Source organism: Dermacentor andersoni, chromosome 4 (assembly GCF_023375885.2).
Source record: "Dermacentor andersoni chromosome 4, qqDerAnde1_hic_scaffold, whole genome shotgun sequence".
Lineage (NCBI taxonomy): Eukaryota > Metazoa > Arthropoda > Arachnida > Ixodida > Ixodidae > Dermacentor > Dermacentor andersoni.
In genome coordinates, this window is record NC_092817.1 from 177,441,000 (window position 1) to 177,457,977 (window position 16,978).

The 16,978-nt window shown below is 49.6% G+C and overlaps 1 protein-coding gene across 1 annotated transcript in view; it reads left to right on the plus strand.

Annotated features, from left to right (window-relative positions):
* The window catches only part of LOC126531933 (probable 4-coumarate--CoA ligase 3), a 67,341-nt gene extending 52,549 nt beyond the window's left edge, over nt 1-14,792 (plus strand). Inside the window, exons 6-7 of the mRNA XM_055070348.2 lie at nt 5,265-5,534; nt 14,489-14,792. Of these exons, the coding sequence (XP_054926323.2) occupies nt 5,265-5,534; nt 14,489-14,628 (410 nt within the window). The 3' untranslated portion in view covers nt 14,629-14,792. The remainder of the gene's footprint in view (nt 1-5,264; nt 5,535-14,488) is intronic.
* Nucleotides 14,793-16,978: the final 2,186 nt, after the last annotated feature.

The following is a 16,978-nucleotide window of genomic DNA, read 5'->3' on the forward strand; positions in this document are numbered from 1 at the left end:
TTTGTTCCTAGGCCACGTCATCAGTAAATCCGGAGTACGCCCCGACCCCCAGAAAACAGCTGCCATCGCAAAGTTCCCGCAGCCCACCGACAAGAAGGCAGTGCGTAGATTCCTTGGCATGTGTGCCTACTACAGGCGCTTTGTCAAGGACTTTTCACGCATCGCCGAGCCGTTGACACGTCTAACTAAATGTGATGTTGAGTTCAAGTGGGAAACGCCGCAGGCCGAGGCATTTCAAGAACTCAAACGACGCATGCAGTCGCCGCCCGTACTTGCGCACTTCGACGAGCACGCCGATACCAAAATCCACACTGACGCCAGTAGCCTAGGCCTCGGCGCCGTCCTGGTCCAGAGAAAAGATGGACATGAACACGTGATAGCTTACGCTAGCCGGTCGTTGTCAAAAGCGGAAGGCAATTATTCTACAACCGAAAAGGAATGCCTCGCCATCGTTTGGGCTACAGCGAAATTTCGCCCTTACCTATATGGCAGGCCATTCAAAGTCGTCAGCGACCATCACGCCTTGTGTTGGCTAGCGAATTTAAAGGATCCCTCAGGACGGCTGGCACGGTGGAGCCTCAGACTACAAGAATACGACATCACTGTAACATACAAGTCCGGACGAAAACACTCAGACGCCGATTGCCTATCACGCGCCCCTATTGACCCGCCGCCGCAAGATGACGAGGATGACGACGCCTTCCTTGGAATAATAAGCGCGGAAGACTTCGCTGAACAACAACGAGCGGACCCGGAACTTAAAGGCCTCATCGATTATTTGGAAGGGCACACCGACGTTGTCCCCAGGGCATTTAAGCGCGGATTATCTTCCTTCACGCTTCAAGACAGTCTACTCGTGAAGAAGAACTTCTCGCCAGTCCGCGCCAATTACCTTCTTCTTGTCCCGTCAGGACTTCGTCCAGAAGTATTGCATGCCCTACATGACGATCCGACCGCTGGACACCTCGGATTTTCCCGGACACTATCGAGGATACAAGAAAAGTATTATTGGCCGCGCCTGACTGCCGACGTCACCCGTTATGTCAGAACATGCCGAGACTGTCAGCGACGCAAGACACCGCCGACAAGGCCAGCCGGATTACTACAGCCAATCGAGCCTCCTTGCCGACCATTCCAGCAGATCGGGATGGACTTGCTGGGACCCTTTCCGACGTCAATAACCGGAAATAAGTGGATCGTCGTGGCGACGGACTACCTCACCCGCTTCGCTGAAACAAAAGCACTGCCGAAAGGTAGCGCAGCCGAAGTGGCGAAATTCTTTGTCGAAAACATCCTGCTGCGACATGGCGCCCCAGAAGTCCTCATCACCGACCGAGGAACGGCATTTACAGCGGAGCTCACCCAAGCCATTCTGAAATACAGTCAGACAAGGCACAGGAGGACAACTGCTTACCACTCGCAGACGAATGGTCTTACGGAGCGGCTGAATAAGACCCTCGCCGACATGCTAGCGATGTACGTCGACGTCGAACACAAGACCTGGGATGCCGTCCTGCCGTACGTAACATTCGCTTATAACACGGCGGTGCAAGAAACAACACAGATCACGCCGTTCAAGTTGGTTTACGGCAGGGACCCGACGACGACGCTCGACGCCATGCTGCCGCACGTAACGGACGAAGAGAATCTTGACGTCGCTGCCTATCTCCAGCGCGCCGAAGAAGCCCGACAGCTCGCCCGCCTGCGAATCGAGAACCAGCAGAGGACCGACAGCCGACACTACAATCTCCGACGACGCTTCGTCGAGTACCAGCCCGGCGACCGTGTTTGGGTATGGACCCCGATACGCCGACGGGGACTGAGTGAGAAACTATTGCGACGCTATTTAGGACCCTACAAGGTCATCCGACGTATTGGCGCACTGGACTATGAGGTCGTGCCAGACGGCATTTCGCATTCACAGCGACGTCGCGCACGACCTGAAGTGGTCCACGTGGTGCGTCTGAAACCATTTTACGGACGCTAACGAACTTTCTTTATTTTGCTTTATTCTTTGCTATCAGTGCTTACTTATTACTTTGATTTGTTTGCAGCATCGGGTCGATGCTTTTTAAGAGGGGGGGTATTGACACATCGGGCGACAAGTTTTGCCGCCGAACAAATGTTATCGCACAGCGCGGGACGCGCCTGCATGTATCCGAAGTTTCTGGAAAGTTATCGATGCTTCTACCCGCTGTCTGTTGTCGCCGAACGTTGTGTTATCTGATTTCATCGCTTGACACGAATGGTGTAGAACATTTTAGAAGGCATGCGGGTCCCAATGTTTAATCTGGAACATTCGATGATTGCTGTATAAAAGCCGACGCGCTTGACCCGCTGATCAGATTTCCGACGATCGCCGACTGTGTTCGCCGCTTTCGTTGTGCTATAAGTGTAGCCTGTTTTGTGGGCACAAGTTCGCCCAATAAAAGTTAGTTTTCTCGTTCACAGTATTGCTACTGTGTTCTTCTACGTCACCACCACGTGACAATATGCATTTTCGCAGAACAGTCGGGGCACGGACTGGGGCAAGGTATTTATAACCACCGTGGCACATATATAAAGGCGATGAAGTGCATCAACATGTGCATACTGATTAACACAGATGAATGATGGTCGAACTGAGGAGATATCCTTTTGCTAACATTTGCTTTGCGGGCTGTGGAAATTGAAGAAATACCATTGCATTCAACTATCCAGAACGCCCTCTCATTGATTGGATCTGTGAGAAACCTCTAATCTCGCAACTCACTGATGCCGGCCCGCCAGAACCATTCTTTAGGCTGCTCGTTATTCTTAGGGCGACAATGAATTATAAGGAAAAGTCCGATAATGAACGCATGAGACTGGATTAACTCGTGCAGTCACCGCATGAGTTTCCATCACCTCTCACGCCCTATTATCTATAGTGCAACGCCACAGCCTAAGACGTAGTAGTTGCACCACGAAAAAGAAGGTGTCCTTCGACCACCACACAGCAACGAGCTATGCCAAAATGGACTCAACCAAAAAGTGGACTCGGCCAAAAATACAAATGAAAGAGCTTATCAGCCACAACAAGTCATTCTGTTGGCAGACGCCGACAGAGAATGTCTACTTCAAGAAACCTTGCAGCCTGCTTGCTTTACACTTCGAGAGCATCGACGGACACTGTTTCTGGTATCAACCGACTGGCACATCGGTTAAAGTAGTTCCTTTTTAGCTGATTCCGTCATAGCAAATAGTCGTCCAAGTACACAGCTGTGATAAAAGCGCTCGTGATCTCGAGATGCGCACACGTGTGCATGGAAATTGGAAAGCAAGACCACTATAGAAACACTACTTGTTAGTGGCGCCGCATCTTGTTTTAATGAGATTATCATTCTCGGCCTACTTTAGGCACTTCGAATCTGTCTGTCTGTCTGTCTGTCCGTCCGTCCGTCCGTCCGTCCGTCCGTCTGTCTGTCTGTCTGTCTGTCTGTCTGTCTGTCTGTCTGTCTGTCTGTCTGTCTGTCTGTCCTATTGCGCCTACGCGCAATGTCGGCGCAATAGGCTCGACAAATGTTGTCTGATTGCTTGGCTAACTATTTATGAGCTCCTGGCACTGAGGCCGTCATGACCGGTTTGGTGTCATCATTGCAGCTTCGTTATCTCACTCTAGCCATGTCCTCGTTGGTATGAATGTTACGCCAACACAGGGCACCAAGTTGTCAAATAACTTTGGCCGCAAGGTGTGTGCCAGTTGGTTGTGATGTCGTAGTCGCTATAACGTAGTTGTCGCATACTTGTCCTCATCCGATCGTCTTCATGCTGTCGTCGTTATATCAACGTCAACATTTTTATTCGTCATCTGTTTCTCGACATTTTATTGGCTTCATACCACCTTCGTCGCTCTGTTGACGCAACTCTTTCTGTATGATATGTCATCACTGCGTAGCCGTCAGGCCCTCTTGCTTATAACAAACCACAGCAGCCGAGACAAAATGTAGCCCTTGTGGAGGCTCAGTTATCAATGAAGTGAATGAAGTGATATAGCGGGGTTTTTACGCGCCAAAGAAGCGATGTGATTATGGGGCAAACGGTAGTGGGAGACGGCAAAATAATTTCGGCTATCTGTTTTTCTTTAACTTGCATCTAACGCACGGTACACAGGCACGCGTGCATTGCGACCCTAACAAAATGTAGCCACCGCAGCTGGAATTTGATCCCGCGACCTCATGCTTAGCAGCTTAATGCCAAATTCACTAAGCAACCAGGATAGCGCAATTATAACTCAGGCGAAATCATGCGCGGACAAGGTTAGCGCGGTAAGCAAAAAGGGAGAGTTGCGTTTACAGACACAGAGAGAAGCTTCTGAAGAGGATGCATTATAACGCAGGCGATGTGCATCAAAGTGTAAAATAAAACAAAGCACTACAAAGCAAGATTAAGAGCTCTGCAACAGCGGGGACCCCTTACCAAGGAGGGGAGATAGTGTAGGTGGTGTTCTTTGCAGTTGCCCAAATAATAAAATACAGCAGTCACGGTTTCAAGCATACAGTATAAGCAATTATGCTAGAGAAAGCTGTGCATTAGATTACGATTCCCCAGAGGGAATGTTCAGTCCGAACTCTAGTACGAAATTGCAGTCTTGTTTTTCAAGGATAGCGTATAACCTTCATAAGCAATGATTCCAAAGAATGCTACGCATAATAAAACACTTACGCAGTGGAGAGTTTCTGTCTTAATTGTGTTATTGTGCTTTCGTGTTATTTGGCGTTGTTTGCAAGCCATGATGAAAGCGAGTGGCCCGACAGTGTGTTTTCTGTAGTGCGATATAAACAGTAAGCAAGATGTGACAATCGCTTTGGGGCTCTAATTATAAAGTAGGTTTTTAGAAGCACCGTGTACTTCAGGAAGCGTAATATTAGCATTAAAAATATGTAAGAAAGTGTGGCAGCTCAAAAAAGGCAGATTATTTTCATCCTACGATAGCAGATGCTGTCTCAGCAAAAGTGCGTGCTGGCAATACATGCAACCACAGTTAGTTACAAATTTGCCGCTTGTCAACTCCACCATGCATGCAGCGTTGCAACACAGGACTCGTTACAGTGGCTCATGTGTTGCAACATTTATTGCTAACTTCTCACACCCGTGCACTCCGTAGAAATAAAAATAGTGTTTCCTCAGTTCAGTAAAATCTCACCGAACTAATCATACACTGCATTTAGAATGTCCCACAACAGCATGGGCCATTTAATTGGTGCTGGGAATCTCGATATCTCTAGCGTTCTTTCACCGTGCAGGTGATGCTGGATACTACGATGAAGACGGTAGGTTGTACATCGTTGAGCGGCTGAAGCAGCTCATCAAGTGCATGGATAATCAGGTGGTTCCGGGGGAGCTGGAAGAACTCCTGCTTCGGGAACACTCGGCTGATATTGCCGAGCTGTCTGTTGTTGGGCTTCCCCATTTCGAGTATCTAGAGGCTGCTGCGGCTGCCGTGGTGCTCACGCAAGAAGGTCGTCAGAAGAATCCTGAGCTCCTCGCTAAGGATATCAAGGCTACCGTGGAAAGTGAGTGCCTTATCATAAGGTCCCCTTTGTCTCCTAGGGCTCCCAGTAAGTCGCTCCGGCGGCTAGAAGGCTCTTCTAAAGGTTTTCATTGTCTGAGTAGACGTGAAAGAAAATATCTTTATAATGGAAAAGTGCTGGCAAAACTATATTTGTCCCCCCAATTCGGTCACCCAGCAACGCTGGCGTCCGCTAGCTAGAGGACTTCCACCTACAGGTAACTTGCATAGGGAGGAAGTTCCCTCAAAAATGTTCTTGCGTTTTTGTCTGATGTCAGTGATACTACTTCGAAACATAGGTTTACTCTAAACAATATTCCCTATATCAAACACCTCTAATAGCTTGAAGTGACTACCAACGCGTAGTGAATTTGCAGATCTTATTTTCAGATTGCGTGAACCAGGCAAAACATATTTGTCTATACCTACCAGTGTGCTTATCCCCGACTTTCTCGGCCTTTGTTTCCAAAGCTCGTTTTTTCTACTTGCATGACGGTACAAATTATGCGGTGTACGTGTCCAGCCTAGGCGAAGACATGATTACAAACTCAAGCACCGATGGACAAAGAGAATTACAAGCGGCGTTTGCGAGGTTGTGATTTTGGCAGTCTCTTTAAAAGCAGACCTGACCGGCTGGAACAAAGGACCGCACGCTGAACAAGTACACAAATTTGAGTCATTGCCCTTGCGGCGATCTGTCGTACTTCTGCATAGTGCGGGGGCAGCACTCTCAATAATAAATATTTCATTACATGGACAACATTTTAACAACTTTAAGTTAGCAACGTCAACGGAGTACGTCCCTTTTATTAGCATGTGCAATTACGGCACTTTGTCGAAGCATCATTTTTGGTCAGGATTCAAAGCCTACCCTAACGCAACAGTGAATTTAGGATAAGTGCTGGAAATACGCATATTGTAAGAAGGGTACAACCTCTGGACTTTGCTGAATGAATGTTATGAAAACGTAGGTGGCCTTTAAGATTTCATCTTTGGAAATGCCGCCCATTGAGCTAGGCTGGTGCGCTACGGTGAAGTTCAACAGATGTTCGCAGAGGCAATGTCGAAAATTCCTGGGTATGTCTTTCAATGAACCAGTGAATTCTCGTTGTAGGGTCTCTGTGGCGTGGGCACTGTCTCTCCTAGGTTTGTTGTCCAGATAGGCAGAACTTCATAGCTAGATATTGACACGTGTACTTATCTTTATCGGGCGACCACGTTTCGCCGCTTAACAACTGTAATCGCACAGCGCGGGACGCGCCTGCATGTATCCGACGTTTCTGGAAAGTTATCGATGCTTCTACCCGGCTGTCTGTTGTCGCCGAACCTCGCGTTATATGACTTCATCGCTTGACGCGAATTGTGTAGAACTTTGTAGAAGGCATGTGGGTCCCAACGATTAGTCTGGAACATTCGATGACTGCTGTATAAAAGCCGACGCGCTTGACACGCTGATCAGATTTTTCGACGATCGCCGACTGTGTTCGCCGCTTTCGTTGTGCTATAAGTGTAGCCTGTTTTGTGGGCACAGGTTCGCCCAATAAAATCTAGTTTTGCCTTTCACAGTATTGCTACTGTGTTCTTAACGTCACCACCACGTGACATCTGGTGGAGGTGCTTTACGTTCATGTACCGCACGCCCCGACAAGCCGTAATACAAGCCCGGACCGCAAAGACAACACCAGCGCCGTCCCGGAACATCGAGCAAGCCGCCGTCTTCAACAGCTGCCCCCGGAGCACGGACGTCTACCTGAGAAGACCAAGAAGATTGAGGCCAAGGAAACCCCAATGGCAGCCCCAGCGTCCCCCATCGTGCTGCAGCAGCCCAGGGAGCCTCCGACGTTCCGCGGTTCAACATTCGAGGACCCGGAAACCTGGCTCGAGACGTATGAGAGGGTCGCCGCATTTAACAGCTGGAACAGCGACGACAAACTGCGTCATGTCTATTTCGCATTGGAGGACGCCGCCAGGACGTGGTTCGAGAATCGAGAAGCCACCTTGACGACGTGGGACCTGCAAACATTTACGAGCGGCTTCCTGCAAACATTTACGAGCGTCGTGCGAAAAGAGCGAGCCCAAGCTCTACTGGAGACCAGAGCGCAGCTGCCGAATGAGACGATCGCGATCTTCACTGAGGAAATGACCCGTCTGTTCCGCCACGCCGACCCGGAAATGTCAGAGGAAAAGAAAGTCCGCCTACTGATGCGTGGTGTAAAGGAGGAACTTTTCGCCGGAATGGTAAGAAGCCCACCGAAGACCGTCGACGAGTTTCTTCATGAGGCGACGAACATCGAGAAGACACTGGAATTGTGGAACCGGCAATTCGACCGACGCACCAAGCCAACAAGCTACGCCGACGTTCAATCAGTGGCCACCGACGACCTGCGCGAGACCATCCGGGCAGTCGTACGAGAGGAGCTCCAGAAGATCTTCCCTTCATCGCAACCTCAAGTGGCCTCAATCGCCGAAGTTGTCAAACAAGAAGTTCAGCGATCGCTCGGAGTTCCCGAGGTACAATCACAATCATCGCAGCCCCAGCCAGAAGCGATGACCTACGCCGCCGTCGCCCGCCGTCAAGGTACCCCTCCATGACCGCGCCAGGACCCTGTAACGCCGCAATACCGTCGTACGCCGCCGCCGCCAGCACGCCCACCCGTCGCCCAGCGCACCTACGTGAGGAAGACGGACATTTGGCGAGCCCCCGACCACCGCCCGCTCTGGTACCACAGCGGCGAAGCCGGCCATGTGTACCGCCGATGCCCATACCGCGACCTGGGATTGCGAGGCTTCGCCGTCAACGCACAGCGCCCGAGGGAAGGTGAACGCCATCGTGACATCGCCGACTACCTCGCCGCAACTCAGTGGAACCCTCGACGACCGTCCCATTCGCCGTCACCAGGCCGCTACCTGTCGCCGCAGCGCCGACCGTACACCGTCCCAGCACGGGGCCGCTCTGCGAGCCCATATCCGGAAAACTAAAAGCAGCAACCGATGGAGGTGCGGTTGCCGTTCGTCGAACTGACGAAGATCCTCCGCCGCCGACGAAGACGACAAAGAAACCATCTCGACGACCTAATGACGACACGCCACCGCCTCGACGAAGTCAGGAAGCCAAGACTACACCGATGAAAGACGACTTGACGACGCGACGTTCCAACTTCAGTTCCACACGACGCAGCCGTGATCCGACGCCAAGACCTAACTGTAACGCAAGACAAAGAACCACCGACCTCGATGTGCTTCTCGACGGCCACGCAGTCACCGCCTTAGTAGACACAGGAGCCGATTACTCCGTCATGAGTGGACCCATCGCCGCCCAGTTGAGGAAAGTTAAGACTGCATCGGAAGGTCCTGAAATTCGGACCGCTGGAGGACACCTGATAACGCCGACTGGGATCTGCACAGCAAGAATTACCGTTCATGACCGGACTTACCCTGCCACCTTCGTTGTCCTCCAACAGTGTTCACGAGACGTCATTCTCGGCATGGACTTCCTGAATCAACATGGCGCGGTCATCGACCTGAAGTCGAAATCGATAACGCTGTCACAAGATCAAGCGATACCGCCGGAGAGCTGTCGTAGTCACCACGCCTTGAGTGTGCTCGAAGATCAAGTGAGCATCCCGCCGCGCTCCAGCATTATTATTTCCGTCGGCACTGAAACACCCGCTGACGTAGAAGGCGTCATCGAGGGCGACCAACACCTACTGCTCGACCGTGAAATTTGCGTCGCAAGAGGGATCGCTCGACTCCACGGAGGGAAAGCGGAAGTTATGCTAACCAACTTCAGCCAAGAGTTCAAGCACATCAACAAGGGCACGACAATCGCATACATCGAGGAAATTGTGGAAACCAGCAATGCCTTTGTCCTCTCGGATTCAGCCGCATCTACCCCGATGAGTATTGTCCCGAAACCAGACTTCGACGTGAATCCAAGTCTTCCTATGAGTAAGCAGCAACAGATCAGAAGTCTTCTCCGACGATACAAACACTGCTTTTCGACGTCATCGAGGATTCGACAAACACCAGTTGCAAAGCATCGCATAATAACCGAAGAGAGCGCTCGACCACTCCGCCAGAGCCCTTACCGAGTTTCGACGCGAGAACATGAAGCTATTAGGCAACAAGTCGACGAAATGCTGCGCGACGACATCATCCAGCCGTCAAAAAGCCCGTGGGCCTCACCTGTAGTCCTGGTGAAGAAAAAGGACGGAACCCTACGCTTCTGCGTCGATTATCGTCGACTGCACAATATCACGAAGACGAATGTGTACCCCCTTCCACGGATAGACGACGCATTGGATCGGCTCTGCAACGCCAAATACTTCTCCTCGATGGACCTCAAGTCTGGCTACTGGCAAATAGAAGTCGACGCGAGAGATCGCGAAAAGACTGCCTTCATCACGCCAGACGGCCTCTACGAGTTCAAGGTCATGCCATTCGGACTGTGCTCGGCGCCTGCAACGTTTCAGCGCGTTATGGACACGGTGTTAGCCGGACTGAAGCGGCAGACGTGCCTTATTTACCTGGATGATGTCGTTGTCTTCGCCGGAAATTTCGACGATCACCTTAGGCGGCTTGCGACAGTGTTAGAAGCCATCAAGTCGTCAGGGCTCACTGTGAAGCCGGAAAAGTGCCGCTCGCTTACGATGAGCTTTTGTTCCTAGGCCACGTAATCAGCAAATCAGGAGTACGCCCCGACCTACAGAAGACAGCTGCCATCGCAAGGTTCCCGCAGCCAACCGACAAGAAGGCAGTGCGCAGATTCCTTGGCATGTGTGCCTACTATAGGCGCTTTGTCAAGGACTTTTCACGCATCGCGGAGCCGCTAACACATATAACCAAATGTGATGTCGCGTTCAAGTGGGAAACGCCGCAGGCCAAGGCATTTCAAGAACTCAAACGACGCATGCAGTCGCCGCCGGTACTTGCACACTTCGACGAGGGCGCCGATACCGAAATCCACACTGACGCCAGTAGCCTAGGCCTCGGTGCCGTCCTAGTCCAGAGGAAAGAAGGACTTGAAAGGGTGATATCCTATGCTAGCCGGTCGCGGTCAAAAGCGGAAAGCAACTATTCTACGAGTGAAAAGGAATGCCTCGCCATCATTTGGGCTACAGCTAAATTCCGCCCTTACCTCTATGGCAGGCCATTCAAAGTCGTCAGTGACCATCACGCATTGTGTTGGCTAGCTAACTTAAAGGACCCTTCAGGACGGCTGGCGCGGTGGAGCCTCAGACTACAAGAATATGACGTCACGGTAATATACAAGTCCGGAAGAAAACACTCCGACGCCGACTGCTTATCGCGCGCCCCCATCAATCCCCCGCCGCAAGACGACGAGGACGACGACGCCTTCCTTGGGATAATAAGCGCGGAAGACTTCACTAAACAGCAACGAGCAGACCCGGAGCTAAAAGGCCTCGTCGAGTATTTGGAAGGGAACACCGACGTTGTCCCTAGGGCATTCAAGCGTCGGTTGTCTTCGTTCACGCAACAAAGCAGCCTGCTCGTGAAGAAGAACTTCTCACCAGTCCGTGCCAGCTACCTTCTTGTTGTACCGTCAGCGCTGCGTCCAGAAATACTGCACGCCCTACACGACGATCCAACCGCTGGGCACCTCGGATTCTCCCGGACGCTGTCGAGAATACAGGAAAGGTATTACTGGCCGCGTCTGACCGCCGACGTCGCCCGTTACGTCAAGACATGCCGAGACTGCGAACGACGCAAGACACCACCGACAAGGCCAGCAGGATTACTGCAGCCGATCGAACCTCCTCGCCGACCATTCCAGCAGATTGGGATGGATTTGTTTGGGCCGTTTCCGGTATCAACATTCGGGAATAAGTGGATCGTCGTTGCGACGGACTATCTCACCCGCTTTGCTGAAACTAAAGCTCTACCAAAAGGCAGCGCAGCCGAAGTGGCGAAATTTTTCGTCGAGAACATCCTGCTGCGACATGGTGCCCCGGAAGTCCTCATCAACGACAGAGGAACGGCTTTTACAGCAGAGCTCACCCAAGCCATTCTGCAGTACAGCCAGACAAGCCACAGGAGGACAACTGCCTACCATCCGCAGACGAATGGTCTCGCGGAGCGCCTGAACAAGACCCTCGCCGACATGCTAGCAATGTACGTCGACGTCGAGCACAAGACGTGGGACGCGGTCCTGCCGTACGTAACCTTTGCGTACAACAAGGCGGTGCAAGAAACAACTCAGATCACGCCGTTTAAGCTGGTTTACGGCAGGAACCCGACGACGACGCTTGACGCCATGCTGCCGCTCGTAACTGACGAAGAGAATGTTGACGTCTCTAGCTATCTCCAGCGCGCCGAAGAAGCCCGACAGCTCGCCCGCCTGCGAATCAAGAGCCAGCAGAGGACCGACAGCCGACACTACAACCTCCGACGACGCTTCGTCGAGTACCAGCCTGGCGAACGTGTTTGGGTCTGGACCCCGATACGCCGACGAGGACTCAGTGAGAAACTACTCCGACGCTATTTCGGACCCTACAAGGTCATCCGACGTATTGGCGCTCTGGACTATGAGGTCTTGCCAGACGGCATTTCGCATTCACAGCGGCGCCGCGCACGATCTGAAGTGGTCCACGTGGTGTGCCTTAAACCCTTTTACGGACGCTGACGAACTTCGTCATTTTTGTTCTTTTCTTTGCTACGAGTGCTTTTGTTTATTACTTTCGTTTGTTTGCAGCATCGGGTCGATGCTTTTTAAGAGGGGGATATTGACACGTCTACTTATCTTTATCGGGCGACCACGTTTCGCCGCTTAACAACTGTAATCGCACAGCGCGGGACGCACCTGCATGTATCCGACGTTTCTGGAAAGTTATCGATGCTTCTACCCGGCTGTCTGTTGTCGCCGAACCTCGCGTTATCTGATTTCATCGCCTGACGCGAATTGTGTAGAACTTTGTAGACGGCATGCGGGTCCCAACGATTAGTCTGAAAAATTCAATGACTGCTGTATAAAAGCCGACGCGCTTGACCCGCTGATCAGATTTTTCGACGATCGCCAACTGTGTTCGCCGCTTTCGTTGTGCTATAAGTGTAGCCTGTTTTGTGGGCACAGGTTCACCCAATAAAATCTAGTTTTGCCTTTCACAGTATTTCTACTGTGTTCTTAACGTCACCACCACGTGACAATATCCAGAATTTCCAGATAGCAGAAATTCATAACTTCTTGGGAAACGTTATAATGTTTTGTGTATTCCTGCACGAAATATTTTTCAATGGACTGCTCCGAAACCTGGTAAACAAAAGGTGGGAATAAACTGCAGAAGAGTACGAATTTAGCTGGTTGGTTCATGATTACGAGCAATAAAAAACAGCGCTAAACAACAGGACGAGTGAAGGGACACAGACAACTTCGCTGAAAAGAGCAAGATGTAGAACAAATAAAATGCAGAAGAGTACGCATTTGGGCTGGTTGTGTCCCTTCACTCGTCCTGTTGTTTACCGCTGTTTTTGATTGCTCGTAATCATGAACCAACCAGCCCAAATGCGTACCCTTCTGCAGTTTATTTCTTCTACATCGGGCTCTTTTCAGTGCTGTTATCTGTGTCCCTTCACTCGTCCTCTTATTTACCGCCGTTTTTATTGCTCGTAATCATGAACCAACCAGCCGAAATTCGTACGCATCTGCAGTTTATTCCTTGTACATCGGGCTCTTTTCAGCGCTGTTGTCTGTGTCCCATCCCTCGTCCTGTTGTTTAGCGCTGTTTTTTATTGCTAGTGGGAATAAACTCCATAAATTGGTCAAAATTTGTTTCAACAATGCCACCGCAATATCTATCATTTTTAATGAGGGATGTCCTCCTTCGCTATCTTATGAGACGTTTGGCTACGTGCCTTTCGTCCTAGCCATCAAACGACATGAATGTCCCTACGCATACGACAATCACAAAAGCATAGTATATCACCGGAAACTCGGCCTCGCCCTCACGAAGCTATATATGTCGTGCTGGTCGTTTTAATAGATCACACTAGAAGACTGCGCCGTACCTTACGTAATGCCAGCCACCGTGGTGCAGTCGGGGCTTTGGCATTGCGCCTGAGGGCGTGGGCTGAGGGCGTGGGCTTAAGTGCCGGCTGCGGCGGCTGCATTTTGATTGAGGTGAAATGCAAATACGGCCACGTAAAGTGAATCAGGTGCCCTTTAAATAACCTCACATGCTAAAAATCATCCTGCATTCCACCACCATGGCGTGTGCCGTAATTATCTAGTGGTTTTTCGCACTTGAATCCCGCGAAGCAAACATTCATTAGGAATAATTATGTGCTTGTAAATTTGAGACACGCAAGTTTCCTCAAGCGATTACGGTCCCCTTTGGTAATTCCGCCAGCAGCCACGCCACAGAGCGTGTACACTTGGGTGCAAACCAGAACGAAAATGAAATTATCAGGGCTAAAAGCTCGTTTTCTTCCATTCACGTGATTCGATCGAAGCATTAACATGTCTTGCGAAAAGTGTATTGAACTTGCGTTATCTCCTCGTATTCTACTTCAACTACCAGCGAGCTTTATGATCCTTTCCATTTTTTTTTCTTCAGACTTTCAGTGTTATGGCAGACCGTTACGCACCACGGGGGCATCTGCATGTTTGTCCGAATAAGCACAGTCTTTTGTTAATTGTATTCAAAGACTATGTCTGAAGCGCACGTACACTTCTTTATTCACGCTCCAACATTTTTTCAGCGTGGTGGAAGGACTTCGCAGTAAGTCATAATGTATTTAAAATATAAACTTGTGAAACACGCGCATTCCATTCTCTTTGTTGGATACCTCCACTTGAAACACGTCAACTTTTGATAGGCTGAATAATTATCTCACCACAAGAAGAAGCCGTAATTTTGTTTCCTTCGAATAATATCTTCTCTAAAATGATTCATGGCTGCATGCAAATTATTTCATGTTGAATATATTTCCTTTACCTCGCAGGCCATCTCGCCGTCTACAAGCACCTACATGGCGGTGTCTATTTTGTGGATTCTCTTCCAAAGACTGAAACTGCGAAAGTCAACAGGCCGGCGCTGGTGCGCTTTCTCACTTCAGATACCGGGAAGCTAGCGCAGGTTTGAGCATGTAGAGAGACACAAGTCCACGGCGCTATTAACCATTATCACTTTGGTTAGTTGGCGAAACATATTTTTCGGGTTTCCTTGCGCGTATCTATCGTGAATTTTTAGTGAGGTCAGTTCGCGATATCAGTGTCAGTACTCAGCATTGGTTTGTCTTGAATAAAATAGACAAAAAAAAGGCGGAGTTTCGTTTTCTGTTAGCGTTCAATCTGCCCTGGACGCCTGCTATGCCTGACACTCTTGAAGACCAAGGCGAAAGCAGGAGCCAACGTTTCGTCAAGTGGACTTGTTTTCTCCAAATCGACATATGCTTTCCTCGCCACAGTGTATATAGGTGGGGTTCTTCTAAAGGGTAGAGGGCGTAAGGCGGTTGGGTGCGGCAACGAGCGAAGGTGTGGGAGGCTGTGCACAAGGCCAGGGACACGGCCGTCTGTCAATCACGTGTCAACGGCCGTGTGTCAGCCGGCGTGCGTCAGCCGGCGAAAAGAATAAGAAGGATCACATAATTACATCCCCCACCTAAGTGACCTTAAAACAACGCTAGCAGAAATAAATTATTCACAAGTTGCTCTCGATAGAACTTATCAGGTCGCGTAAGATTGGAGAGATGGTCGGAATTGGCGAAGAAACAGCCTGCACCAGAATCTGATAAACTTCAAGCCTTTATGACAAAACATCGTAATGCACTCCCAAATAAAAACAACATAATATGAAAATGCCACCCCATATTATCCAGTAACAAGCGTCGTAGAAAAGCATTCCCGCATGTACCAATGGTTACCTATCGCCGCAACGGGAACATAGAAGACGTGCTAGTGCATGGAAATGTCAGCCAACATATTCCTCCGTAATAGAAGCATGTTGTCGGCCCTGGTGCAAACCATGCATGCACCTTTAAAGTGGCATTATATTTAAAAGCACCTCAAATAGTTATGCATAATAAATAAAATCTAGCTTCACTTGTACAAGTACGGATGACATTTCTGTGCTTGAATGTTCCTTATGTAAGAAACAATATATCGGTGAAACGGGACAATCAATGAACGTTGGATTAAACGGACATTGCGCGCACACAGCTAAGAAGCTTCCCAAAGCCTTCGCCGAGCATTTCAACCAACCAGGTCATAACTTTGATGAACTTAAACTCTACATCTTACAGTCAAATTTCCGTTCTGAACGAAAAAGAAAATACACAGAATCACACCTTATCCATAAGTTCAAGACATTGCAACCAATAGGGATAAACATTTCAAAGGGAGCTTTGGAATCTATTCGCTATCCTAACTTTCTAACTATGTGCAGCAACACTTGGTTTGGGTGCTTAGTGTGCTTTTTTTTTTTTTTTTTTTTCACGAGCACCGGTTTCTGCTGTTCTTTCTATTATCTCTTTCAGGGACACGACAGCCCACGACAACCAGCGAAGCAGGTAATAGAGGGCTGCTGTGCACGCCGTTGACACGCCGGCTTACACAAGGCCCTTGTCACGTGATTGACAAAAGGCCGTGTCAGTGGCCTTGTGCACAGCGCTCCTTTATTCTCAATACTACACCCGCGCCGCTAACACACCTTCGATCGTTGCCGCACCCAAGCGCCTTACACCCTCTACCCTTTAGAAGAACCCCACGTATATGTACTGTGGCGAGAAAAGTATATATCGCCTTGAAGAAGACAAGTCCACTTGTCGAAACGTTGGCACCCGCTTTCACCTTGTTCTTGTTTTGCTCATCGTCTTGGATTTCCCTCTGTCGCATTCCCCGTGACACTCTTAAAAGCATTTAACACACAACGCCATTAGGGCAGTTTGTCTTTGAGGATGAGATGGTCCTGGTGCTATTATTGGCTTTACTGTAGCTGCTCAGAACCCACATAAAGAAATATATAATTATATTAGGAAATATACTTATGTTGCTCGTAATAAACTGCACTTTCACCAAAAATGTGAGCCATACAGTAAGGGGATAGCTCGCATAATATTATGCACGGTAAGTCTTGCAGCGTCTTGTGCGGTGAGGGTGCCGATGTACATTTGCACTTACGCGAGAAAAGCCTCCTTTCTGGACGAAGAAAAATTGGGATGTCCTCCCAATATCCTAGCATATACTACAGAATGCATAACTAGACTTCGTTGAACTCCTGATTAGAACAAAGGAGTTTTGAATGAAAACATTATGCCATTTCGGCGGACGCGCTATTGTGCCTGTGTTATCATTCTTTGTGCTTTACGTTTGTAATTGTTTGGAAGTATAATATGCCGAAAATCAGTCATGAAAAAGCACGAATGTTGCTGTTGAGAATTAAAATCTTCACACCACAAGCTTCCTTTCCGGGGTTCGAAAGCTCGCTGGCAACT